The sequence below is a fragment of the Pistacia vera genome, unplaced genomic scaffold (genome assembly GCF_008641045.1).
Source record: "Pistacia vera cultivar Batoury unplaced genomic scaffold, PisVer_v2 Contig225, whole genome shotgun sequence".
NCBI lineage: Eukaryota > Viridiplantae > Streptophyta > Magnoliopsida > Sapindales > Anacardiaceae > Pistacia > Pistacia vera.
Genome location: NW_022196030.1, coordinates 1076126 through 1103911, shown reverse-complemented (window position 1 = coordinate 1103911; position 27786 = coordinate 1076126). Strand labels below are relative to the sequence as shown.

At 34.9% G+C, this 27786-nt stretch overlaps 4 protein-coding genes across 6 annotated transcripts; all 4 read right to left on the bottom strand.

Moving 5' to 3' along the window:
• Positions 1–249: 249 nt before the first annotated feature.
• On the bottom strand, positions 250–1122 carry LOC116130778. Its single transcript, XM_031416473.1, has 2 exons — positions 1089–1122; positions 250–1010 (listed from the first exon to the last, which is right to left on the bottom strand). The coding sequence occupies exons 1-2, from the start codon at positions 1120–1122 to the stop codon at positions 250–252; spliced, it is 795 nt and encodes a 264-aa protein (XP_031272333.1).
• A 3463-nt stretch (positions 1123–4585) lies between these two features.
• LOC116130821 (3-ketoacyl-CoA synthase 20-like) lies at positions 4586–9311 on the bottom strand. Of its 2 annotated transcripts, XM_031416501.1 has the most exons (3): positions 8368–9311; positions 7129–7809; positions 4586–4836 (listed from the first exon to the last, which is right to left on the bottom strand). In XM_031416501.1, the coding sequence occupies exons 1-3, from the start codon at positions 9106–9108 to the stop codon at positions 4720–4722; spliced, it is 1539 nt and encodes a 512-aa protein (XP_031272361.1). In that variant the 5' UTR covers positions 9109–9311; the 3' UTR covers positions 4586–4719. The 2 variants fall into 2 exon arrangements, with proteins under 2 accessions (XP_031272361.1, XP_031272360.1); XM_031416500.1 differs by lacking the exons at positions 7129–7809; positions 8368–9311 and adding an exon at positions 6076–7016 and having other exon boundaries at positions 4586–5517.
• A 4606-nt stretch (positions 9312–13917) lies between these two features.
• Positions 13918–19662, bottom strand: LOC116130820 (U-box domain-containing protein 43-like). 2 transcript variants are annotated; one of them, XM_031416498.1, is made up of 4 exons: positions 19645–19662; positions 17497–18903; positions 16589–16907; positions 13918–15963 (listed from the first exon to the last, which is right to left on the bottom strand). In XM_031416498.1, the coding sequence occupies exons 2-4, from the start codon at positions 18727–18729 to the stop codon at positions 14465–14467; spliced, it is 3051 nt and encodes a 1016-aa protein (XP_031272358.1). In that variant the 5' UTR covers positions 18730–18903; positions 19645–19662; the 3' UTR covers positions 13918–14464. The 2 variants fall into 2 exon arrangements, with proteins under 2 accessions (XP_031272358.1, XP_031272359.1); XM_031416499.1 differs by lacking the exon at positions 19645–19662 and adding an exon at positions 19588–19601.
• A 5853-nt stretch (positions 19663–25515) lies between these two features.
• LOC116130870 lies at positions 25516–27635 on the bottom strand. Its single transcript, XM_031416566.1, has 2 exons — positions 27418–27635; positions 25516–25756 (listed from the first exon to the last, which is right to left on the bottom strand). The coding sequence occupies exons 1-2, from the start codon at positions 27544–27546 to the stop codon at positions 25655–25657; spliced, it is 231 nt and encodes a 76-aa protein (XP_031272426.1). The 5' UTR covers positions 27547–27635; the 3' UTR covers positions 25516–25654.
• Positions 27636–27786: the final 151 nt, after the last annotated feature.

Here is a 27786-nt window from a genome sequence, read left to right as displayed (position 1 = left end):
ATCCGGATCTGCCTTGAGCTGGTGGACCATTGCGTCTGGATTGATTCCGGTCATGTCGGCATGGGACCAGGCGAAACAGTCTTTGTTCCGTTTTAGAAATCCTATCAGCTCCTCTCTTGTCTCGGGGTCGAGGCGGGAGCCTATGTGTGTCTTTCTCTCTGGGTGATCCGGATGTATCTACACTTCATCCAGCTCCTCCATGGTCGGTTGGTCAGGCTCTGTTCGAGGGGTTGGACGAGACTGTAATTGCTATGAAGAGTTTCCTGTGCCTTTGAAGGCGTTTTTGTAGCAGTCCCTGGAAGCTTTAGGATCACCCTTGATCTCCCGTACTCCCCACTTGGTCAGAAATCTGATTGTCTGGTGGAAGGTAGATGGGACTGCCGGCATGTCGTGGATCCAGAGGCGGCCTAAAATGATGCTGTAAGAGGATGGGCAGTCGATCACCAGGAAGACTGTCTGTTTGTTTACTCTGCCAGCATAGATAGGAAGGATGATCTCCCCGATAGTGTATTTCTGCTCCGAACTGAATCCAACTAGCAGTGTCGGTTGTCTGTTGATATTTGCTTCTTCCAGTCCCATTGCTTTGACCGCTTCGAGGAATAGAATATTTGCTGACGAACCCTCATCTACGAACACTCTTTTCACTAGGATGTTGGCTATTTGCAGGGAGAGGACTAAAGCGTCGTGGTGAGGAGTGGCTAGGGTGATCGGTTCGTCATCCTCAAACTGAATTACCTGATGGGAGTATGACCTCGAGACCGGGTGGATGGATTGGACTTCATGACGGTTAGTTCTAGCATGTCGTTTCATTGATGAGTAACTAACCCCACTGATTTCTGATCCTCCGGAGATTAGCGAGCAGAAACCCTTCGGTGTGGGTTCTCGCGGAGGGGGCGACTGTTGTTTGGAGTTTTTCTGGCTAATGGTGTTCTTCCCCTTGTCGGTGAGTAGATCACGGAGATGTCCTCTCTTCAGAAGTGCGGCAACCTCGAGCCACAAGGCGATGCAGTCTGCGGTGTTGTGCCCATGATCGTTGTGGAACTCGCACCACTTGGTTGTGTCTCTCCTTGCCTCGGGATTGAGCTTACCAGGCCACTTGACAGCAGATCCCATTCCTTTCATTATTGCTACGACCTGGGTTGGNGTAGGGGTTGAAGGGATTGTAATAGTGGTGTCAAGAGGGGTCGATTGTGCTGGAAACAGGCCGGAATAGTTTGAAATCGTCGATGGGGTGAATTAGATAAGTAAATGGTTATTTTGAAATTTTTTGGTGGGGTGAATTTGGGAAGTAAATGGTTATTTTGAAATTTTCATCTTTAAAATGATTATTTTACCCTTTAACTGTTAGATTTATCTGTTAATTTAAGGGTGAGAATCTACAATTTATGAAACCAAAGTTGGGAACTTGCAGATTCGCCAAACCTTAGGTGGGAAAATATCGTTTACTTTTTCTTATATCTATTCTCTAATTGCGTAATCTTATGATATGAAACCAAAGTTGGGAACTTGCAATTCGCCAAACCTTAGGTGGGAAAATATCGTTTACTTTTTCTTATATCTATTCTCTAATTGGGTAATCTTATGACAAACGAATTTCATAAATTTTCTCTTACAAACACAATATAACAACTGATAATTGTTTCTGATAAGTTTTTCTATCAGATGAATTAATTAAAAACTATCAATAGTCAGATTGTCAACTTATCTTTATTGTCTATAATTTTATGTGAAAAAATGCATAACTTAATTAGTTATCATCTATGCATCACATGTTCTGTTTTCGTGCAAAGCAAATGAAGCAACTTCTTAAAATTGTTTAAAACAGTGGGTAGTGGGGTAAATGCACTGGATTGGGCAGCTGAAAATTGAATGTTTGTAGTTAATATCACCGACGGTGAGCTCTAATTAACATTAATTATTATTTACCAACACGTAGCCTCTTGAAAAAAGAAGGGAATATTATATATAGTATAGGACGCGTTTGTCAACGACAGGCAGCGCAGAACGGCACAAGCAACTTCTTCAAACAGCCGAGTGTTTGGCTTATTTTCTAGGCGCATGACATAAGAATTAAGATAGTCAGTACTCTGTGGAGGCCCAGCCGTCAGCCGCACAGGCACAGCTCCGTACCATTTTACCATCAAGTTAAGTTGTTATAATTTATTAAAGAGTAATTTTACTTCATCCTTTAACATAATTTTTTTAATTATTTTAAATTTTTAATATTATAATAAAATTTATATGATTATAACATAGACCACATCATGATGTTTACAAAATAGTGTAAAAAAATTATATAAGTATTGTATTACCCTTTATTAAAATCATGTTTCACTCAATTTTCAAAATATACATATAGTGTTAAGATGTATTAAATGCATTTTCCTACCATCTTCTAATTAAAACTGGTTATAAATGATAAATCCGTCCTGAATGCCTAAACAGAAAAACCCTATTCTCACAAATAAATTTGCTTCTCACTAGCCATTTTTATACTATTAATTGCACCCAGCTGAGTAATATAATATAAAAAGAGGTGAAAAATAATTGGAAATTAAGGATACAAGTAATATTAATAACGCCAAATCAACCAAAAACTGAAATGAAAAGGATAGTGGAGTAAATGGGTTGAATAGACAAAGAGATGAAAGAATATCATATAATATATAAGGTGTTACCAGTCCACATGCCATCAATAATTAACATTACTATTTTCATGTGATTACACATACTGACACACATACTGCCATTAATTTTATCACTAACGTTTAAATCACAATTTGTTCATAAGATGGTAAGTTAACTAACTAATTAATTTAGGGTAGTTTATTGAGACATAAAATATTAATCCATGAGTAGGAATAAGAATTTTAGAAATTGTTTTTAATTATCGTAGAAATTAATGTAACATTACAAAGTTACTCTCTTTTATAATGTATATTATAAATTCTTTTTAGATTCAAGGTTTAAGATACGAATGATTAGACAAGCCCGTTTCTTAAGCCCATGCTAGTTTCAGAGGGTTCAAACTTTTTTAATAAACTACAGCCCACAACTGGACCTACACCAATCTACAGATATCTTTTATTTATTTTATTTTTTTACCGGGTTGGTTGAGTCAATTTACGTGTATCTCAACTAATCTTTGAGATCTATTGAACACTTTACAAACTCAAATAATTAGGTAAGTTACAATGTTGTTATAGTAGGTGACCCCAAGATTTGAACCTAAGAATGTAGATATCTTGCACCCAATCTCCAACTTGTTTGCAAGGCATTTTGTTTCATTAGATGCACAATAGCTTGACCGACTTTGTGTATTTAATACGAAACTAAGCTTATTTAAATACATCTCTAATCCCATCTTAACTTAAGCATGTTAATTTGGTGTGATATGTGTAAAGTTAGGTTAGTTAGGTGACCTCAAGATTTGAACCCAAAAATTTAAGAAATGGAGCAAACCTCCTTAACCATCAAGCCAACCCGGGTTTATCTGTAGATATCTTGAACCCAATCTTCAACTTGTTTGGCAAGGCATTTTGTTTCATTAGATGCACGATAGCTTGACCGATTTTGTGTATTTAATACGAAACTAAGCTTATTTAAGTACATCTCTAATCCCATATTAACTTGAGCATGTTAATTTGGTGTGATATGCGTAAAATTAGGTCAGTTCAGTGTTCTTTCCTATATATTTGTAGATTGTCTTACGAAATATAAATAACATATTTTATGTTTCATTATACTGTATTATTATCTTAACTTATATTTATTTTTTTATTAAATTTTTAAGCAATTATTTATTTACCTTTAATATTTCATCTAAAAACTTAAATTTTAACTTCAATAAAATAATATTAAATTTTAAGCAATTATTTAATTATTTATTAAATAAAAATTATCAAAAAGTTTAAATAAAATAAAATAATATAATATAATCCATCCCTTAATCACCCTTTTACTTGGTATAAACTACAATGAATTTGCATTATATATTTGTACATTGTGTTTAATAAATACAATATAAAGTTTCAACCAAACATTTCGACTTTGTTATGTAGTATCATATAATATTTTTAACTGTACAATATTTCCCAATAAATATGTCGTCAAAGACTTGTTATAGATAATGAAAATGAAAACCTTAAGAATGAGGAGATCAGTATAAAATATGAGCAAATTTTATAGAGTTTTTTTGTTGTACTTATACCCATTTCATATCTATATTCAATTTATTAATTATACCAAACTAGTTTTGGATTTAAACCAAAGCTAGCATATGAAAGTTGTATTTTGGATGACCTTCGCTGCGGGCGACGACGGGTACCGAACTTGCAGGTTGAAAATTTGAACGGGTAAGAGAATAGTCCAGCCGTACCCAGTTTCATAGATGGTTTACGAAGCTTTTTAATTCTATTTTGTGTTGCGATGGTTTTCTATGAAAATTTGAACGGGTAAGAGAATAGTCCACCCGAAGGCTTCGCATACAATTAACAGAAGCTTTGTAAACCATTAAAATGAAAAGGGATGGTTCAATCATATAGATGTATAAAATTACATTCATCAATTAATAAACACAAAAAAATAAAGGGAATAATCATATAACGAAAATAATAAATCTTTATATCTGGCATAGTTAGCCCTAGCATTACATATATAAGTCGGGTATTCTAAAATAAATCACTCATACTCCCCCCACAAAATAAAAATTAGAAAGCTTTAAGAAGAAGACGAAGATACAACAGGTGCCAACTTTGGAACCTGAACTGGAAATTCACCAATATCATCCATCCAAGGATTAATTTTCTCCTTGGCAGGATTAATACTCCTCAATGCCTTCCACACCGCACTGTTACACTTGAATCCTGAACCAAATGCAATCTGCCATGTTCGATCACCTTTCTTGATCCTCCCCTTCGCCTCAGTGTACGCCAATTCATACCACAAAGAGCTACTCGAAGTGTTCCCAAACCTGTAAAGGGTCATTCTTGAAGACTCCATGTGCCATTCACTCAGCTCAAGGTTCTTCTCTAGCTCATCTAACACCGCTCTCCCTCCAGCGTGAATGCAGAAATGCTCGAAAGCCAGCTTGAAATCGGGAATGTATGGTTTTATTTTCATGTGGAACACTTTTCTTGCTACTAAAGTTGTGAAAAACAGGAGTTGCTCAGACATTGGGAGAACTAATGGACCCAGTGTGGTGATGTTTGTTTTTAAGGCTTCTCCAGCTACAGCCATGAGGTCTTTTGAGAGTGAGACTCCGATTTTTCTGTTTTCGTCTTCTCTTTGGAAGACACATTCGTAGCATTTGTCATCGGCGCCTTTGTGAGTCCGCACAGTGTGGATGAGTTGATACTTTGAACGGCGACGATCGGATGATCGGTTAGACAGGAGGATTGCAGCTCCACCCATACGGAAGAGGCAGTTTGATACAAGCATCGATCGGTCATTGCCAAAGTACCAGTTCAGAGTTATGTTCTCCATGCTTACTACTAAGGCATAGGAATTTGGGTTCACCTGTTACAAAACAAAATAAATAAAGGCGTTAATTCAAGTATATGAAATGGTTGACTTATCAAAAGTTGTAATGGGTCAATTTAAGCTTTGAACAGAGTGTAAATATCTGTGATTTTATTGGTTGAATATCCTTTTCAAAATAAATAACATTCTTACGAACGATCAAATACCCTTTAATTTCAAAAGTTTTTCCTTCCAGCTAGGGTAGACTAATAAATATTTGACAATCAACTCATACAGGGGACCAAATTAAGTACACCTTGAACTTGAATGGCAGCATTAATTAACTATTTAGTTCGCAGTTATGTAGCCCCACCTGGTCTAAGCTTATTTCAAAGGCCACTGATCTTGTAATTAACATTAATTACTGTTTCCAGCCAAACTTCAATCTAATTTTCTTTTGGTAATCCACCAGATTGGAGTTGGAAATTATTAGGTATTAATTAATTACTGAACATGTAAAATAATCTTACCTATTTAGAAACGGGTAAAGTTAATCAAGAAAGGCTTGATATAGATTAACATTAATAGTACTAAATACTAAAAGAAGAAGTTAACCTGTAAAAGCTGTTTGGCGAGGTCTATGGAAATAAGTCCAGCACTGCAACCCATACCACCTAAATTATAGCTCAAAATGTTCCCTCTAAGCTTGTAGTGGTTAACAATCATGGCCGATAGAGATGGTGTTGGATTGAACAAGCTGCAATTCACCACAAGAATCCCAATATCTTTCGCCTTAACGCCAGTTTTCGCCAAGAGCTTATCAATAGCACCAAACATCACGGCCTCAGCCTCCTTCCTGGCCTCGGCCATGCACGGGTTTGGTGGCTCTCGCAACAAGGCCTCAGGGAAGTAGGTCTTCTGGCCTAAACCAGAACGTTCAATAATTTTCTTCTGAAAAGCTAAGTTGTCTTCTGAGAAACACCCAATATTATTGGATTTTTCCACGAAAGTCTCTCTTGTGCATATAAGCTCTGAATCGGGTTTGTAACAAGCAAAATCCACCAAATAGATTTTTCTCGGACGACTCATGAAGTAAAGTGTAGCCAAGAAAACCATGAGACTTGAACCTAGAGTGACCGTAACAAGATTGAACTGTAGTTGGTTCCATAGCTGGACACAATCTTGGATTGTGAGCGTGGAAAGATGAGCCGAAGCAATGACTAGAACTGGCAAAAGCAATATATACATGGCATTTGAGATTAAGTAGTGATAACCAAGCTTCACATATTTGAGTCTAACAGACAAGAGAAAGTTTGGGAGCTTATTTTCTCTTCTTTCCTGAGCTTCACCGGCCATCTTTAATTAACTCACCACAAAGCAAAACGAAGAATTAAAGAAACCCGAAAAGTGTTAATGAAAGACTAAAAATGGAGAAACGTATACGAAAAGAGGAAAAGGTTATAGCAAGAAAGTGTGAGAGAGAAATGGGGTACGAATATGGCGAAGTATGAGGAGAATTTAAAGAGTAGAGGGTGTGAAAAGAGAGGGTATGGGGGAGGAGGATGCAACGACCCCAACGAACTTTTAATTGTTAACCCGCCGTAGCATTCAATTTTGCCAACCGGGATTTTCTTATCTANCCTTGGCAGGATTAATACTCCTCAATGCCTTCCACACCGCACTGTTACACTTGAATCCTGAACCAAATGCAATCTGCCATGTTCGATCACCTTTCTTGATCCTCCCCTTCGCCTCAGTGTACGCCAATTCATACCACAAAGAGCTACTCGAAGTGTTCCCAAACCTGTAAAGGGTCATTCTTGAAGACTCCATGTGCCATTCACTCAGCTCAAGGTTCTTCTCTAGCTCATCTAACACCGCTCTCCCTCCAGCGTGAATGCAGAAATGCTCGAAAGCCAGCTTGAAATCGGGAATGTATGGTTTTATTTTCATGTGGAACACTTTTCTTGCTACTAAAGTTGTGAAAAACAGGAGTTGCTCAGACATTGGGAGAACTAATGGACCCAGTGTGGTGATGTTTGTTTTTAAGGCTTCTCCAGCTACAGCCATGAGGTCTTTTGAGAGTGAGACTCCGATTTTTCTGTTTTCGTCTTCTCTTTGGAAGACACATTCGTAGCATTTGTCATCGGCGCCTTTGTGAGTCCGCACAGTGTGGATGAGTTGATACTTTGAACGGCGACGATCGGATGATCGGTTAGACAGGAGGATTGCAGCTCCACCCATACGGAAGAGGCAGTTTGATACAAGCATCGATCGGTCATTGCCAAAGTACCAGTTCAGAGTTATGTTCTCCATGCTTACTACTAAGGCATAGGAATTTGGGTTCACCTGTTACAAAACAAAATAAATAAAGGCGTTAATTCAAGTATATGAAATGGTTGACTTATCAAAAGTTGTAATGGGTCAATTTAAGCTTTGAACAGAGTGTAAATATCTGTGATTTTATTGGTTGAATATCCTTTTCAAAATAAATAACATTCTTACGAACGATCAAATACCCTTTAATTTCAAAAGTTTTTCCTTCCAGCTAGGGTAGACTAATAAATATTTGACAATCAACTCATACAGGGGACCAAATTAAGTACACCTTGAACTTGAATGGCAGCATTAATTAACTATTTAGTTCGCAGTTATGTAGCCCCACCTGGTCTAAGCTTATTTCAAAGGCCACTGATCTTGTAATTAACATTAATTACTGTTTCCAGCCAAACTTCAATCTAATTTTCTTTTGGTAATCCACCAGATTGGAGTTGGAAATTATTAGGTATTAATTAATTACTGAACATGTAAAATAATCTTACCTATTTAGAAACGGGTAAAGTTAATCAAGAAAGGCTTGATATAGATTAACATTAATAGTACTAAATACTAAAAGAAGAAGTTAACCTGTAAAAGCTGTTTGGCGAGGTCTATGGAAATAAGTCCAGCACTGCAACCCATACCACCTAAATTATAGCTCAAAATGTTCCCTCTAAGCTTGTAGTGGTTAACAATCATGGCCGATAGAGATGGTGTTGGATTGAACAAGCTGCAATTCACCACAAGAATCCCAATATCTTTCGCCTTAACGCCAGTTTTCGCCAAGAGCTTATCAATAGCACCAAACATCACGGCCTCAGCCTCCTTCCTGGCCTCGGCCATGCACGGGTTTGGTGGCTCTCGCAACAAGGCCTCAGGGAAGTAGGTCTTCTGGCCTAAACCAGAACGTTCAATAATTTTCTTCTGAAAAGCTAAGTTGTCTTCTGAGAAACACCCAATATTATTGGATTTTTCCACGAAAGTCTCTCTTGTGCATATAAGCTCTGAATCGGGTTTGTAACAAGCAAAATCCACCAAATAGATTTTTCTCGGACGACTCATGAAGTAAAGTGTAGCCAAGAAAACCATGAGACTTGAACCTAGAGTGACCGTAACAAGATTGAACTGTAGTTGGTTCCATAGCTGGACACAATCTTGGATTGTGAGCGTGGAAAGATGAGCCGAAGCAATGACTAGAACTGGCAAAAGCAATATATACATGGCATTTGAGATTAAGTAGTGATAACCAAGCTTCACATATTTGAGTCTAACAGACAAGAGAAAGTTTGGGAGCTTATTTTCTCTTCTTTCCTGAGCTTCACCGGCCATCTTTAATTAACTCACCACAAAGCAAAACGAAGAATTAAAGAAACCCGAAAAGTGTTAATGAAAGACTAAAAATGGAGAAACGTATACGAAAAGAGGAAAAGGTTATAGCAAGAAAGTGTGAGAGAGAAATGGGGTACGAATATGGCGAAGTATGAGGAGAATTTAAAGAGTAGAGGGTGTGAAAAGAGAGGGTATGGGGGAGGAGGATGCAACGACCCCAACGAACTTTTAATTGTTAACCCGCCGTAGCATTCAATTTTGCCAACCGGGATTTTCTTATCTATTTTTCATTAATAGATGTTTGATTGACCCATTTGGCCCTATGCAATTTCGAAATTTGCCACTCTTTGGTGCACTGCACAGGTGACCTGTTTCTTCACCAGTAGAGTATTAATTAAATAATTGTGTGATTATAATAAAATAAGAAAGAGGGAAATATAATATGGGATTTCTTTCCAATAACATGCTTTTTAAATTCAAATAATGGATTTTGCTTCACAAAATTAGGATTAAGAGAATGAATTAACATTGTATTATTATTAACACATTGGATTTTTCTTTGTTGGTAGAGTTACGACCCAGATCGGACAAGATTAGTATAAACCAATAGAAGGGCAGAAGAGGGATTTCGGCCACTCGGATAACACTGGTTACTGGTTAGCAAAGACTTTTCCAAAAGTCTTTGTTCAAGTATAGCTAGTGGACAAGTTTTAGTCTGTTATTTATGAGGTTTAGCTAGCCCGTTCCAATGCGCTGCCAACAGCAGAATGTGGGCACCAATTAAATTAAATTTATGGCATTGGATGCCTATGGACTGGATTACGTCCTTCTATTTTTTTTTTTTTTTTTTTATCAAAATATTGGAATCGATTTACATATATTTCAACTCATCTTTAAAGATTTTAAAATTAAAGATCAAATAAACCTCATATGATCATCCCTATTAACAACTGAAGTAAATCGAATTTAAAATCTTTTAAATAGTACATATAAAAATTTTAATTAACATTTAAGTACCCATCAATGATAGATTATTTTTATTTTAGGAATTAAAATATGTATTTATCTTCAATGAGAATAATATCAGCACAAGTTTTTATGAGTGTGACATATGTCAAAAAGTTATTTGTGGTTATACCTTGAAAAAAGAGCCCAAAATGAGGCTTTGGATTGGTCGGTCCCAAGCAGGCTTTACAGAGTTGTCAAATTGGTCATGAAATCTCCTTGTCAATACCTGTATGATACCGGGGAATTTAATACTTTTCTTTTACGAGTTTTCTTAGAGAGTGACACACGTTAATTTATTTATTTCAATATAAAATATACATAATTTTCAACTTATCAAAATTCTAATTTTTTAACCCTTATTATATGGTTATTGTTAGGTGAAATTAGGCAGATGTTTCACAATAAATTCATAAGGAAACCCGTTTTACGAAGAAACTTATTTAATAACATTATCTAAAAAGTTCCTTAATTATATAATTGGTTATTTTATTTTGAGCTAATTGAATCATAGCATTTATCTTGAAGGCTTCAATTATACTTAAAAGTCATGTAAAATGAATTAATTAAACAAACTTTAGAGTTTGGATTTGTGGGAAACTAAAAATAGAGGATGGATGGCTTCACCTAAACTAACAAGAAAATAAAAATTATAAATAAATTAAATGGCAAAAGTGAGAAGGTTGATGAGTACATTATTCAAAGGATATTTAATGCGTTTTTTTTTTCGGTTGTTAATAGAGATGATCACTAAAATTATTAATCAATTGATAATTTTAAAATCTTAAAAGATTATTCGAGATGTATAAACTGATTAACACATATCGATAATTAGAAAAAAAATAAAAAATACATCGACGGGTATATTTGTGTTTTTAAGAAGGGCCAATGGCAATAGTGAAAACTCAAAAACGAAATGAGTGTTAAATGATGAGCTGACTGTGTCAGAGCTGGTTGTGTGAAATGAAATATATTATGTTGACCCTTGAAGTGATTGACTCAACTCATTTAAGTTCATAATTAAATTTCAGCGCGTCAAAATCGATAGGTTCATTCAACAAACTTACAACAATGTATCACATAAATGCTCAAACTTCTCACCGAATTCCTACCAATATGTTTGATAGTGCCAGCGGATAATGTGGCTGCAAGAAAAGAAAGGTGGAGATGAAGTGTAGGGTTGAGGGAATGCAAGTAGAAATGGTAGACAAGAAAATTAATTAATCCTTGCACGTTTCTTTTCTTCTTTCTTTCTACTTGCTCTTACATCAATGTTTCACCTATCAACCCTTTTCTCTCATTTCTTTTATACAAACGGGTGTAATGTTGTTTCATAAAATAACAATATAATTTGGGTTTACATATGTTTTAAGGGTTCAAGTTAAGAATGCTAAATAATAACAAATTTATTATTATTCAATATATATTTTATACCAAAAATATATATATATAATTTCAAATACATTAAATTGCTAAATTTTTTGTTCTCTAGTATTCTTAATGTATACCCTTTATAGCATAGGTTAAAACAACCCAAATAAACTATCTCTGGTTGGCCGATTGGTTTGATAAAGACTATTGAATGTATCACTTAAAAATTCTTGAGTTCGATTCTCTCTTCGGATGCTAATAGGGGTAGCCACTAATGTTCTTACTTGGTGGATAGTTTTTGGGTCTTGCGTCTTGCGTCTTGGTGAATTAATAGAGGTGCACATAAACTAGTCCAAATACCCCCGATAATTAAAAAAAAAAAAACCAAATAAATATAAATATTTAATACAACTAGGTTCAATACTTCATAAAACTCAACAGTGTTATAGTTAGAATGATTGAAGAATAATTTGCATATTTTCTTATACTATATGGAAATAGTGATAGGTTGCTTTTATTATTATTGTTCCAAGGAAAATTACTGACAAAACACGTTTTGAATATTAAATGAAAATTCATGTTTAAATCTAGATTTAGTCAAGGCAAACAATAAAAACAGTTGAACCATTTCAAAATGGAAAGAAAATATTAAAAAAAAAAAATTATAAATAATCTTATACAGAATTTTGATTGACCATATAAGCTCAAGTTGCCAGAGAGTGGAAAATGAGAAACAGTGAGTTGAAGTTAAGAGGAATTGATTGAGAATTCTCAACAACATGTATCAGTTTATCATAATATAACTATTGACAAAGAAAAAGAAACAAATACTTGTCAACAAGGTCAACATATTACTTCAAACAATCAAATTCATTGCCAATGATTTTTAATATTTTAATTAATCTATAAAAAAAAAATAAAAAGAAAAGAGAGGGAAAAAAAAATAAAGAAATAAGTAAATAAAAATGAAGTAGAAGAACCCAGATTCCAAATGAACAAATTCAAACTTGAAAATGATCTTTTTGATTCTAGAAGAATGAGGGCCAAAGGGGTTGATGGAGAAAGATCTCTTGTTTTTAATATAAGATGTGTGATTGGATCTGGTAAAAAGAATAATCTTCTCCTTTGAGAATAATGAAAAATTTAGGCTTCATTTGATTCAATATTATATCTCTATTCTGTTCTACTATTATATCATAAAAACAAAAAAATGCAATTATTTCAATATTCTCAAAATCATATTCTAATTTATTCATCTCACAAAACATTAATAATTACCTTTCTCGTAAGAATAACCCAATTTTACTTTTTTTTCAATATACTATTCTAAAAATCATCAAATAATGAACCAAATGAAGCTTTTACTACTATTTTCATCTTTTTAGGTATCTTAGGCTGTGTTTGGTAGAGTATTTAAAATAGTATTTTGAAAAAGTTGAATTGGGTTATTATTACAAGAAAATTATTTGAATTTAAAAATATGTTTGGTAAATTTTGGAAAACATTTTTTGAAAATATTTAAATTATTTTTTAATCTCCTACATTTGTTAATTTAGCTAAATACCCCCTACAATAAAAGTTTTAAAACTAACAAAAACACCCCCACCCACCCATTAAATGCCGACAGCCAACCACCACCGCCAGACAATGGTCGGAAGTCGTCAGAATGGCGCACGACTAGTTGGATATGATCGAAAAATGCCAGATCGATGCACGACCGGCCACATCCAATCGGTTGTGCTCCATTCCGGACACCTTTCAGTAGTGGTGGCCGGCTTTTGGTAATATGAGGGTGGGTGGAGGTGTTTTTGTCAATTTATAAAATTTTGTTATTAATTACCTAAGAGGTTAAAAAAATTAAATATTTTGAGTTGAATAAAATAGGATTGGATTTTGAGAATATTGAAACAAATATGTATTTTGATAAAATTGGATAGGATAGTATTTTGAATAGGAAAACAAACACAGTCTTAAGTATCAGCCAACATTGGAGCTTGTCTAATCCTTAAAGCCTTGAAACATCCTATAAACTCAATAGACCAACCAAGGTAATTTCACAAATGTGGTACCTCTCCTTTCGACTCGAACACAAGACCTCTGAGTATAGCTAACCCCAATGGCTAAAGATTTTGTCTTCTGACCACAAGGGCAGAGGTTACTACTATGTTTTGTACAGAACGAACTTCAACTATTTGACAAATTTCTCTCTTTTCTGCTAACAAGTCCTTTGACTAACATAATTAGATTGCACCTCAAGCAATTCCAACTTCAAACTCCTCCTTTGTTTTATTAGTTTTGTCAAATTTCAAAAAGATTATACATTTGCTTGCCGTATCATACAGTTTCTTTTCTGCAGATTGAACTTTATTTCTATTGTAAAGATTAGAATTTTGGGAAAAAATCTGTTGGTTTATGGTAATGTTTGTGGAGATTGAATCAAGTGATTGTTATGTTAGAAAGATATTGATTGATGAGATTATATATGAATAGTAACAGATTTGCACTTGGTTCAAGCTATACAGAAACATTGGTCCCTAGTTGCAAGGTACACATAGATTGAAACCCCACTTACATTCTGGATAAAAATTGGAAAACGTTTGTTCAACAAATGATTTCCAGCTTCAATCATGAAAATGACAAGTTTCCACGATATGGGAAGGACAAAATCCTAAGGCATTTGCGCCGTTGAAGAACAGGCGCATGAATAATCCATGTCAAATGGAGAAAACTCGCACACATCTAGATGGCAACACAGCTCTCTGTGTCTGACTTTGAGTTAAACACAAATCATGAGAACAATAACTATGTATACATCTGGCTGTTGTTTCTTCCCTTTTTTTTTTTATTGACATTTGATTAGATTCACTGGCATGAGTTCATAGGAACAGAGAATGGAAAATATATTGTTTTGTACTAAGCACACTGCAATCATATTATAATTTAACTGTATCAGTATATTTGAACCTGATAATTCATTTATTTACCCAAACAGTCCTGGAAGAAGAGACGTTGATGATCTTGAATATCGTTCAATAAGCGACAAGATCCTTGTAGCCTTCCTCCCAAGACAACCATCGTCATGAATGTTCCTGCCTGTCAGACCAACTAGAAGTAATCTAGCTGTTAATCCATAGATTTCAACCATATCCCTAGACATAAAAACCTTTTCCAAGAGTCCCAAAGCCTCTTCTTTAAGAGAATCAGTTCCCCAGGTCAAAATCTCCAATGTAGGTTTTATGGCATCAGCTTCATGCAAGGCATTGACTCCTTTTTGAGGACTGCCTTCCGGAACAAGAGTGGAGAGTGTCTGAATTGCTTCATAAGCTGTGGCATGAACCTTTCCATGTAAGAGTTTTACCAAATCTGGCAAAGCATTTGTCTGCAGGAGACAAAATGTAGTGTTCTCACTGCATATACCTCCATGAGCTGGGCATAGATGGACACGGGAGGGCCAAAAACACCAGCAGCTTCTTGATTTTGTCACAACAGTGAGCTTCGGAGTGCTTGTGGAAAGAGTACCAATTAGAGCTGCTGCTCTTGCCTTTGCTGTCAGTGAACCAACCCTTAGAAGGTTAACTAGCAAAGGGTATACTCCTTGCTCAACCACAATCTGCTGTGACTCAAGATTTGAGGGATCAGTGAACCTAAAGAGTGCACTTAGAGCATTTTCTTTTGCTTCCATTGTCCCTGATCTTAAAATTTTTATGATTGCATCAAGTCCTTCCAGTTCAATTAGTTTCATGGTTAGAGGTAGTTCAGATTTTGGAAGGTTTGCTAATAAACCAGCTGCAGCCATCTGCACATCACTCTTTTCATCATTCTCAAGAAATGTTACTAAAGCTTCCAACCTTTTTGGCTTAAGTAGATACTCCACAACTCCTTGTGGTTCATGATGAGAAAAGAGGAAAAGAAGATTAATGGCTGTTTCACGAATCTCTGGGTCAGAGTCATCGAGCAGAGGAAGGACTAGTGATACACCATCGGCTTTGAGAACTGCAGTCTTCACCAACTCAGCTTCAGACTTGCAAATTCTAAAAAGTGCACGCAAAGCAGGCTTTCTAACATTGTGGGAAGAATTGGAATTCTGTTGCAAAGCTAACAAATTGGTGATGATCCATTCTAAGTCAAGTTGGTCCCCTTTTTCATCCACAAGGAATTTGATTCCATCATTATCAGAAGAAAGTTTCTCAAGGATTTCAGAACACTTAACAATAATAACCTTGTGCACATGGGAAGAGAACATTAGTTGCAAAACTAGTGGAATCCCACCAGTAGCAGCAAAAAGTTCTTTATTGGCTTGGCAACCCGATAATTTAACCAAGACAGATAAGGATGGCTCTCGTGATTGTAAACTGCCACACTTCACCATTTCAAGCAAAGGAGGTATAATCCCTTCCTTTCCAAGGAGTTCTAAATTTGAATCAACCAGTTCCATATTGACTAGTCCAGTGACCATCAATATCCTTGAAGACTCTGGCCCTGAAAATATTCAGAATGATCAATCTACAATACTACATATTCAATTTAAGGGTTATAGTCATCCATGCAGAATTTCACTCAACATAAAAATCACGGAATGGAACAACCAGTCAAAACAATAATCTTATACTGCATACAGAATTAATGATAGATTAAGGATTTATTGAGATATCTGACACAATAAAATAACCCTCTTATACATATATATAGATATATCAAATCACCATATTATGTTTCGTATACTAGAATTGAGTCTTTATACAAATTCTTAACAACTCCTTCAAATAAATATATTAATTTTGTATAATATAAAATCATTACTACTGACAGTTCCATTTTTAGACCATGGAATCTTCAGATTCCACAGGAAACATGAAATGTTTCCTCTTTTAAGGCTTTTAAGAATGTTATGTTTTCAGTTCCTTTCTTGATTTATTTGCTGCCCTTCAGATTCTCATGAAAGGGGTGATGAGATTTTTAAAAGAGTAGGAATATTAGAAATTGGCCTGAAGACAGCTTTCTGTTTTGCTTTCAAACAACAGATGGCATTTCAATATTTATAAACAGAATTAAATGAATAGATAATTTACGATGGCAAAGGTACAAAGGAAAGAGTTTTCAAAACCTTGAATGATGCGATCAATTAGCGGGTTATACCAGCCTGACTTTGCAGCACGAGAAATATTCTCTTCATCAAGATCAAAAAGCTTCTGCAAGATCTTTTCTGCATATTCTGCTGATTCCCTTACTGGGCCCTTTAACAAAGTAACTAGGAAAAGAATGCCACTGCATTGTTGAGAGAGTTTCCTGCAAGCAGACACGCTCCACCCAGATCTGTCTTGCAATAACTCGTACAGCAATTCAACTGCAGCCCTTGAGATACTGGAGTCGCGCCCTAAGCAGCAAACAATGTGATCCCATCCCTGATATTCAATCACCGCTTCCTGTAAAATGAATCCACTTTTCCTTAGAAAAAATATCTAATTAACATTTATAGTTTGGTAATCGCAAAGAACATATATAAGTGCAGGTTGCAGGTTCTATGCCAAAGATATATTTGATTTGACGTTGACCAAAACTTAAGATTAGATGTCTAGCCACTGTCCAAGTCAATATGGTTCACCACACGTGGTATATAATATACAAGAGGAGAATCAGTACAATACATACTGAATATCATAAATTAAAACTAATTGACTTAAGAATAATACAAATTAGAGAAAAACTTATGGAGGTGGAAGGACAAAATTATCAATTCAAGCACTTTTTTTTTTCAACTTCCAAACGTTAGCTCATTATGGGCCATAGATATTAACTTCACAAAATCTGCGCACATTCTGGAATTATAGAATTGAAGGCATTTAAAAAGAACATATTCATAACAATTAGCAATACATAGTAAACAGACAATTAAAGCATGCAAAATTCAACTATTCCCCCCTCTCTCCCCACCCCCAACACATACACACACACACACACACACACACACACACACACACAAAGACCAGCCTTCTAAATGTCAGAGGAGCATACCTTATTTCTTGCATGCCCTTCAACAAGATCTTTTAAGGTAATTAAAATCTTCTTTTTTATATCTTTGTTGTGTGAAGTCCCCAGGATACTTATTATAATATCAGTAAGCCCTCCTATCGAAATCCAGTCCTTGTTGATGGAACTTTCTCTCATAAGATCCTGCATTTGGCTAAGGGCTTCCTCCTCATATGAATCCAAACCTGACAGCAATTTTACCCTGCAGCATCTGATTTTAAGACAATAATTTAGTTCCCTCCACTCTTCTATTGATTGTCTCAAGGGTAGGTTAGACCTCAAGGAAGTGTCTTCAAGAACCTCACCCGTTTCTGGGTCAGTTTTTTCTCCGCAGTCAAACCAAACTTCAATGGCAGCTCTCTCACAGGTAGTACCGGTGCAAAGGCTGACTGGATCAACCATAACTGTCCCAGATAGACGACAAATGAAAGGATTAAGGGGAGGGATATAGTCTTCCCTTGCATCATAACGCTCTATAACCTGAAGCCTTTGAGAATACTGCTTTTTTACTTCTTCATAGTCCCTCGCAGCATCAGCCCGAGAGAGAAGCTCAATTACTTGCTCTAAGAATAGAACTTCAGCTCTTTCTTTCCGGTTGGCTGCTTCTTCTTTTTCCCTTTTGAAGCTTGCTAGCTCCTTGCTTATCTCTGAGGGCTCAACAGGTACCCCCACTGCCCTTGCTATCTGCTCAAGCATGTCATTTGCAAAACCCTGATCAAGTTTCTGATCTCTAAGACCCTGGTTTAATTTGTCAACAATTTGGAGCTGAGACTGTGAAGCCTCGAATTCCACTCTTTGCATCTCATTTTGTAGCCTATTCACCTGGTCAGATATCTCTGTAAGGACTTCAGTACTCGCAAGGGATAATGAAGCCAAAGACCTTCCAATATCTCTCGTGACTTCTTGTATCTCATTGACAATGTGCCGGCATCTGACCAGTAAGTAGAAAAGGGATCTATTCTTGTACTTCTCAACCAAGTTATTTGCCTTCTCAACATCGGCTTCAAGGCTATTAAGAGCAAGCCTCACAGCTTGGGAATCATTCAATTTTTTAAGTTGCAATTCCTGTAACACTTTTTCAATGTCAAAGAGGTGCTTTGACAGGACCTTGAAACTTTCCTTCTCGATTACAATATTCTTTGCAGCCTGAGCTGTTTTAATGACCTGGTTCGTTAAAACAGTTAATATAGTCCCTATAGGTATGAGCTCCAATGCCATTATGAGTTTTCACTGCCAAATTTTTATTGAGACCAAAGGAAACACTTTTGATTTATAGCCTGAAATAAATTATTTGAGCTGTAACTCATACTTTTGTTCCTTCAAAATGTTTCCTCAACTACACTCTTTTACCCGACTTTACCAATTTTCAGTGGACCTAGAAGAAGTGTCACCCTGAAAGCAAAACCAAAATACATGAATGCTGAATTTAACAGAAAAGAAAGATATATATGGCATAAAAAATAAATTAAAAAAAAAAAAAAAAGCAAAGGATTAGAATAACGGGGACAGATCAATTATGTGATGAAGGACTGAAAAGAATCTTGCTTGGATACCTATTTCAACAATTTTAAAAGATCAATCGTAAAAGATAAAGATGCAGACCGGTTGGAAATAAAAATAGGCAAAAATGTTAACACATCACTGACTTAACACAAGAATGTGAATAGAGTAGATATACCCAATTGCAAGATCCCCGTTCATAATACACATTCACAGGGGCCTGTTTCTAATTCTATTGTTCTGAAAATATAATTCAAGCACAATTCAGTTTCAGCTTGGCAAACAGAAAAACCAATATCTAAATTTCCTTTTTAACATTTCATGGTTTGGTGCACCATCAAACAGAAAAAGACAAAATCAAAATCAAATCTGTGCACCAACACCAAAAATCAAACAATACCCCACCAAAATTTGCAATACTTTTACTGTATTAATATTAAGAATAAAAATAAATGAAAATGCGAAAAGATATCCAGGGGATGAATTTGCCTCCCGAAGCCAAATCTTTGGCATCTAATCATATAACGAGAAAAAAGAACTGGAAAGTAAAAAGAAATGAAAAATCCTTAAGCTTACAAGTAGTATTGCAGATAAAAGGTCTAAATATGACAACACATGCCAAAACAACATTACTTGTAAAACTCAAAACTCCATTCCCTGGGCAATATTTCCAATCAAGCTAGAGAGAATTAAACTTTATGCAAAGCAACAAACTTAAATAGACTAAAATATCACCTCTTGAAAGAGCTTGATCCCCAGAAACGAGAGGAGATAACTAAAACTAGTTTGCTTGACTTGATCATTGATGTCGTTTTGCATACATTTCTTTCAGTGTGAAATGTGGAAGAATTCAAGGAAGTTTAGTAAAAGCGTGGGGTGGGAGAATAGAGGGGTCTGGTTCTTCATACAAGAAAGACTGCTATTGTAGTCAGTTTACATTAGCTACGGCATTTAATGTTCGGAGAAATTGCAATTGCCGGAGTCAATTGAAGTCAAGTTTATGACTTCAAAAGTTGATTTTTCCGGGAAATTTAGTGGCAGATGATTTCGCGCGTAATTATTGATTTAATTTACAAACAAAGCAGAGGGAAGTTTCATTGGTATTAGTGGTGGGCAATTTAAGGTTATAATAATATTAATTAAGTGTATTACTTATTTTAGACGACATATAATAAGTTAAGAAAAAAGTCCCATAAAGTAGTTTGTATGGTCTGTGATTGGGGAGAGTTGAATCCAAGTCCATGGGGTTCCGGCAGAGTTATAAGGGAACTGCAACCATTTTTTTGTTCTCAAAGGGGAGGGTTCACAGCTTCAACCACTAATATGTCTGTCACTTTCATGAGGCCGGCAATGCAGAAAGGTCAATGGTAATATGGGCAGGGAGGTTTAAGGCGAGTGGGCGACTATGCAACTCATATTTGAAGCCAGAGCAAAAATCAGTCCAAACAATTCTGTACATAAATCATGTAATTGGTGTAATCGGATTGGCTCTTTGTGGCAACACATTCGATCATTCAATTTACCAATCAGAGAAGTAATCAAATTTCTCTATCAGTTTGTTATAAATAAAATGGGCACCATAAATTATTCAATTGTCAACTAATGGTGGAAAATGACCGCCTGACGACCAGCGGCGGGTTATGGGGGTTGACGGGTCGGGTCTAACCCAGCCCGTCGACAATGGCGGGGCTGGGTTTGGCCCGTCTCTTGGCCAAAAAGGCTGGCCCAGTTCGGCCCGCAACCCTAACTCGGTGGGTTACGATGCGGGCCAGGTTGGGTTAGCCCACAAATTTTTTTTTTTTAATTTTTTCTTTTGTGTAATTGTTTTTAGTTAAATTTAACTATCAATAATTCAATTAAATTAATTTTTTTTTTGGTTAACATTCCAAATATTAATTCAATTTTAATACAATAAAATTGTAATATAAGAAAAATTAGATTTATTCATTTATCAAAAAATAAAATAAGAAATTACAATAATTATTGTCTCGTTAAAAACCTTACCAAGAAAAACCCAATAGGACAAAAACTTGGTAAGGAAAAAAGAGTGCAATAATTGACAATTAATTTACAAGTTACAATTTACAAAACAACTAATTTGGGGATTGACTAGGACCTCCCTCATCCGTATCATCTATATTACAAAATTGAAATGATTTTATTAAAGTATTGTCGACAACCTCGTATTGATCTTCATGGCACGACCGTTCCCAATCTCGAAAACATGTGAGGACTTCAATCATTTTTTTGTGAAAGTTAGTCCTCCTTTCATTTAAAATTCTTCCACTTGTACTAAATGTTTATTCAGATGAGACGGTTGAAACAAAAACAGCGAAAACATCCAAGGCAAGTCTTGATAATATTGGAAAAATACATTTTCTGGTTTTCCAATATTCTAAGACATCAAAGTTAGCTCTTTGTTGTGGATCTGCTGGTAACATTTCGGGGGTTCCCAAATATTGTTGAAGCTCATTACTCTGTGACTGCATGGAGGACAGTACATTCGTTGTTGGTGCTTCTGAAGAGGAAGTTGTGCTTCGGGTTCGTGTCCTCTTCGACCTATTAAGTGCACTCCAAGAGTCGAAGTCTTCAATTGTTTATTCTGATGCAACTTTCCTAGGTATTTCGACTCTTTGCTATTTTCCATACCTATTTTCTGGTTTTCCAATATTCTAAGACATCAAAGTTGGCTCTTTGTTGTGGATCTACTAGTAACTAGGGGTGTTCAAAAGCAATTAACCGAACCGGTTAACCGCTTTTCTAAACCGAACCGGATTTTCGATTCGGGAAAATTCCCGAACCGAAACCAAACCGGTTAACCGTTTTAAAAAAAGCGGTTAACCGGTTTTCCCTTTTTTTGTTTTTATAAAACTTTTTTTTTTTTTTAATTTTGTCCTAAATTAAATTGTAAATCTAGACAATAAATTGGGAACTAAGAAAAAAAAATTGGGTTGGGATTTTAGATTGAGTGAATTAGGGATTTATTTTAGTTTAGGTTATTACTTATTTATTTAATATATATATATTTGAAAAACCGGTTTAGAAAACCGGTTTTCGGTTAACCGTTTCTAATTTCTCCCGAACCGAATATTCGGTTTTTTGAATTTTTTGAACCGTAACCGAACCGTTTTTTCGATTAACCGGTTTTTCGGTTCGGTTCGGTTTTTGCATTTTTTTGAACACCCCTACTAGTAACACTTCGGGGGTTCCTAAATATTGTTGAAGCTCATTACTCTGTGACTACATGGAGGACAGTACATTCGTTGTTGGTGCTTCTGAAAAGGAGGTTGTGTTTCGGGTTCGTGTCCTCTTCGGCCTATTAAGTGCACTCCAGGAGTCAAAGTCTTCATTTGTTTCTTCTGATACAACTTCCCTAGGTATTTCGACTTTTTGCTGGTTCTCATACCTGTTTTCGTATTACAAATATACCTCTGCAAGACACTCTCTTACCTCTCCTAGTTGATTGACATATACTTCGTTTTGTAAATTTTCAGTTATTGTGTCTAAACCATTTTCTAAATCTGCTACTTTAATTCTAGGATCAAATATAGCACTTAAACAATAAAGAAAATGAATGGGTTTCCAATATTTTTTTTAAAAAAAAAAATCATTACCTTTATTGGTCCCCTAAAATTTCATTGTTTCTATTTTTTTCTAAATAAATCTGAAATTTTTATAATTGTATGTATTACCAATGGACTAGTAGGATAATACACACCAGAAAGTTGTAAAGTGGATTGGTAAAAAATTTTAAGAAAAGAATGAAATTTTTTAGCTATATGCCAATCATTTTCTACCAAATAATGAGGATTTCTATTATTTGCAACAAAATAACTAATTAAATTTGCATAAGGTAAACATGAATCAAGCATTAAATAAGTACTATTCCATCTAACAAGCATGTCTAATGCAAAAATTTTAGGAGACATATTTGATTTTATACTAGCATCTTAGAATTGAGCATTTCTTTTATTACTACTAGTAATCCAAGCTAAAGAATCTATAATTCTATCAATATTATCTTTAATTGTTTTTATACCACTTTTCACAATTAAATTAATAATGTGACATGCACAGCGTTGGTGAAAAAACTTTAAATTATTATAAAAATGATAATTAATTTTTAAAAAATCTATAGCTGTACTATTAGCACTTGCATTATCTAAAGTTAAACTTATCACTTTATTAATAACATCATAATCTTCTAAAACTTCAACAATTTTATTATAAATTTGTTGACCACTATGATCCACATCCATTAATCTAAATCTTAATAAAAATTTATTTAAATTACATTCGTTATCAAAATAATGACTAGTCACAGAAATATAATCTTGTTTAGCTCTACCACTCCAAATATCGGCGATTAGAGTCACACTAACATGACAACTATGTATTTTATTTTTTAATTCTAATTTCATTTTCCCAAACAATTTTATTAAATCATTTCTAGTTGCAGTTTTAGAATAACTTTTAAATCCTTAAAAAAATGAATTGTTAATAAATCTTTCAAAATATTTATTGTTAATAGGTTGATCAGTTGCAGCAATATATAAAGCTAATTGTTCCTTATATACATCAAATTATAATGTCAAGTAGTACCCATATTAGTTATTTGAGTTTACTTGGTTTCTCTATTTCCATATTGAGTAATATGTTTATTAACATGCCTTTTTAAAGTACTAGTACCATTACCTGATCAGCTTTATAAATATTTCTACAATACTTACATCTTGCTTTCTTCACTCGAACTCCATTTTCTATCTCGTAAAACTTATCAAAATGCACCCAAATGTCTGATGTGTGCCTGTCATCAGTTTCGACAGCAGTTGATGAACCCGCTTCTGCTTGAGATAAAGTTGGACAAGGACGACTTCTAGAACCACTGAGAGCTGTAGCAACATGGGGAGGAATCGGGGGAATATTATGAGGTGTATCGGATTCTGAGACTCGAAAAGCGAGACTATTTGAATCTACTGCATTTATGTTAGTAAATTCATAGGGACTACGATAGTAGTTTCTTTCATCATCAAAATTGATGGGATGGAAATATCTATCCATTATAGTTAAAAATAAATAAATAAATAAAAAATTTGATAGAGAAAAAATAAAAAATTAAAGAAAGAGAATTGGAATTTGGAAATATGAACTGAAAATTGCAAAAACTAATAAAAACTTAAAATGAGAGCAAATTACAACAAAGAGAATAATTGAGAGATTTTAATAGAGATTAGAGAAAATGAGAGAATTTGGGATGTAAGAAAATATGAGAGTTTATGGCCTATTTATAAAAAAAAAAATGGGAAAAGAAAATGATAAAAAAGACCTCTCCAACTGCTATAAAACAGTTATATTTCAAGGGTAAAAAAGGTATCCGAAGGTCAACCTAACGGGTTGAAAAAAAAAAAAAAACAACCCACCGAGTCGCCATATAAAAACTCGGCCCGCCCGACAGGGTGCATGCGGGTTGAACCCTCCTTAATGCTGATTGGGTTAGGATTGACCCGTCTAACCTGGCTCATTTGTTCTACCTCTATTGTCAACAAAAATGCCAAATAATATAACCACCCAATTTTTTGCACTTGTTTGGTATAGACTGAATGTTGACCCACAGGAGTAATAGCTAAAATGAAAGGACAAGTCCTGTCCAAGACATTCTTTCTTCGAATAATGCTATGCTTACAACTGAGGTATACAACTAGACAAAAATTTTACAAAATTCATGTAAAATTACTACCATATCCTATGATTTTTATCTGATTGTATAACTCAGTTGTAAGTATAAAATTATTCTTCTTTTATATCTCTCCGTTTTTTTCTAATAAAGGGAGTTTGAAAATTCTTTCAGGTAAGTTCTTAACAAAAGCATTCTTTAAAAATAAGTTTATTCCATTCCTGTCCTGTGGTAGATCATTGATGATTTGAAGTTTGAACTGCCTTAACCTTATCTAATCTTTGTCAAAGGATTCCTATCTTGATCCAAGGGTCAATTAGGACCCTTATGTGCACTTAAAATAAGGTATACCCAAAATCACAACTAAGAAAAAGAGATAACATATTGATTTCTATTCTAAAAAGACCAACTCAACCATTAAACAAGACCATAAACTTATATGTCGATATCAATCACTGATTAAACCATTACAGGTTCACTCTGGTGCAAAGTGTATCACATATCTCCAGTTGAACAATATACGCCAGTTCTCCAAAAATCTGGTTCTTCAGTTCCAACTTCCAAGAACAACTTCCTGAATGGCTGGTTTTTAAATAGTCAACACAAGGCAAAATCTAAAGAGCAGAGTCAAATGGCTGGTAGTTTAGCTGGTTTTTTACCCGAGTATCAACGAACAAGGCAAGATATTTCACAAAGAGAAACGCATGACAAAATTTTGACAAAGATCTTTTTTCTGACAACCATACATAAATTTAATTGCTAAAGTTGACATCCTAACCATAAAAGAGTATGCATCTCCCATGTGATTAATGATTATAAAACTCTTATCATTACCCAGAAAAGACATTTATTTCAATTCTGAAATAAAATCCACGATGCTTATCACATATTACATACATATTGATTCTTCAGAAGTACCAGAAAATACAACTGAAAAATACATCGGTAACTTACAACACTAAGGAGTATTTAACGAATGTTGTTCTTGCGGGCTAGTTCTCGAGCCATCTCCCTCAGTTCCTCTGGTGATGGAGGCCTTGGTCCCTCCGGGGGATAGACTACGTAAGACCGCTTCACATCAAAAGAAGCACAGGTGGTTTAGAATTAAAACAAAAAAACTAAAATCTGGATCAGCAAAGTAAATGCCAGAAAAAATCTCCAGGTCTCCAGGCCTTCAGAAGTAATTTTTAAACATAGAAAAATCCTCATCCATGAGAAAGAAGTTGGATGCTTTGGAGATTCTAAAACTTCTGAAAAATATTGTATTAAGAATAACCTACTATAACATATGAACATATTCATGGCAGTGGTATGCTAAGATTCCGTCGCATCATATGCTGCACACTAATATTCTTTTATGAAGCATTAATGATATGCTCATCCAATGCAAACAAACAACAATGCATTCAATCACATATCATCAACAACAAGTAATTTGGTAGCACCAATTTAAAATGGATTACTTACTGTCTAATATAGCAACACAGTATGAATAAAAAAGACAGCATCCTAAATAAGATAAGCTTTTCAGTAAACCATCATATTTTGACAATTATTGCCAAGAGAACAAGTCATATGATCAAGAAATTTGCTTGGATAATAGGAGAAATGGTAGAATTTTTTATGATAACACGCCCTACTAGATCAATGCCATCCCAACCCAAACCGTAATTGAATACTTAAAAAAAAAAAAAAAAAAAAAAAAACAACAACATTTTCACACAATGATGTGGCCATGAACAAGAACAACTCTGAGATAGTTGTTAAGGTTGATGGAAGGAACATGCCTTTCTGGAAGACATAGTTTAATGATTTGGAGAAGTGAACCAGCAAAACCTAATTTAGTGATTCATATGCATGATTTAACATTTGACCAAGAACTTAAACAAACACCAGGTTGAGCAAATAAGAAGTCATTTAGTACGCAAAAGGCAGTGTCCATCTAGATGGTAATTTCTTCACCATTAGCACTCTGGTTAAAACAAAAATGGTAAACAACACATATTAAAGTAGGGACACCTTGACAAGAAAACCATTTGATAGTCTTTCTAAACAAAAGGAGTAATAAGCCCTTTGAGGTTCAAAATTTGAATAAACTATTATTTTCCATCTCAAAGTAAAGCCATATGGTGACATCTAGATGATAGCCAGAAATTCCAGTGAAGATACCCTGATCTTTGAGAAAATTACTATAACACCATTACCCTCCCAATGAAATGTAAAGCGAAGAAATCAAATCTTTGCAGTAATTTTTCAACTCAATAAGTCATGAAAACATAATTCACCACAACCCTCTGCCAGAAAAGCATTATCGCAAAATCCAATTTAACACCCTCAAGAACAAATCAAACCAAACATCTTCAACCCTTCATCAACACAGTCCATAATAATCAAACTCCATAAAACCAACTCTCTCAGGAGCATTTTATCAAACATTTTCCTCGCATCATCAAACGGCAGATTTCAACATCATCAACATTTAAGCCGCATTTGATTATAAAGTTACTTTTCTGGGCTTGCTTGTACCTCATTTTACAACATTCTAAAACCCCTACTCGACAAAGAATATAACAACACCCATTTAATATCGAACATTAAACAGATGAAAAATTTTACAAACTCAGATAGCTAGTCAGAGCTTTATATTTCAAATAATTATAATTGATCAAAACCATGATGAATGAACTTTCTTAAATTCACGTACAGAAAGATAGATAAAGAGAGAGAGTTACATTGCCCATAACTTTCTGGATATTCTTGGTGTTGTTGGCGAAAGTGTACATAAGAAAGATTGGAACGCTGACGTACAGACCGAACTTAGCGATCTCCAAAATCCCTTTCGATGTTCCCAGAGATGACATTTTAATCCTTTAATTTTTTTTTTCTCGAGAAAATTGAAAGATGCAAATTTTTCTAGAAACCGAAAAAAAGAAATCTATTAAGTTAGTTGCAACCGTTTTATTGCTGCAGCTGACTGCTGACAAGTGACAGCAAGAGATGGAAATTTGGGAATGTGTATGGCGGTGGGCTGGATCGAGCCGGGCGTCGCTCTATCAGCAATGGGTTTATAGCCCAAATTAGGATTCGTTAACAATAAGAGC

Coding starts and splice junctions, on each gene's coding strand:
- LOC116130821 (XM_031416501.1), bottom strand. CDS start 9,108: ATGGCCGGTGAAGCTCAGGAAAGAAGAGAAAATAAGCTCCCAAACTTT. Junction 7,810..8,367: donor TCGCCAAACAGCTTTTACAG/GTTAACTTCTTC, acceptor GTTTTGTAACAG/GTGAACCCAAATTCCTATGC. Junction 4,837..7,128: donor GTAACAGTGCGGTGTGGAAG/GCATTGAGGAGT, acceptor GCGGTGTGGAAG/GCATTGAGGAGTATTAATCC.
- LOC116130820 (XM_031416498.1), bottom strand. CDS start 18,729: ATGGCATTGGAGCTCATACCTATAGGGACTATATTAACTGTTTTAACG. Junction 16,908..17,496: donor AAGGGCATGCAAGAAATAAG/GTATGCTCCTCT, acceptor TTCATTTTACAG/GAAGCGGTGATTGAATATCA. Junction 15,964..16,588: donor AATTGATCGCATCATTCAAG/GTTTTGAAAACT, acceptor GAATATTTTCAG/GGCCAGAGTCTTCAAGGATA.
- LOC116130778 (XM_031416473.1), bottom strand. CDS start 1,122: ATGAAAGGAATGGGATCTGCTGTCAAGTGGCCTG. Junction 1,011..1,088: donor ATCTGCTGTCAAGTGGCCTG/GTAAGCTCAATC, acceptor ACAACACCGCAG/ACTGCATCGCCTTGTGGCTC.
- LOC116130870 (XM_031416566.1), bottom strand. CDS start 27,546: ATGTCATCTCTGGGAACATCGAAAGGGATTTTGGAGATCGCTAAGTTC. Junction 25,757..27,417: donor TCCAGAAAGTTATGGGCAAT/GTAACTCTCTCT, acceptor TTTGATGTGAAG/CGGTCTTACGTAGTCTATCC.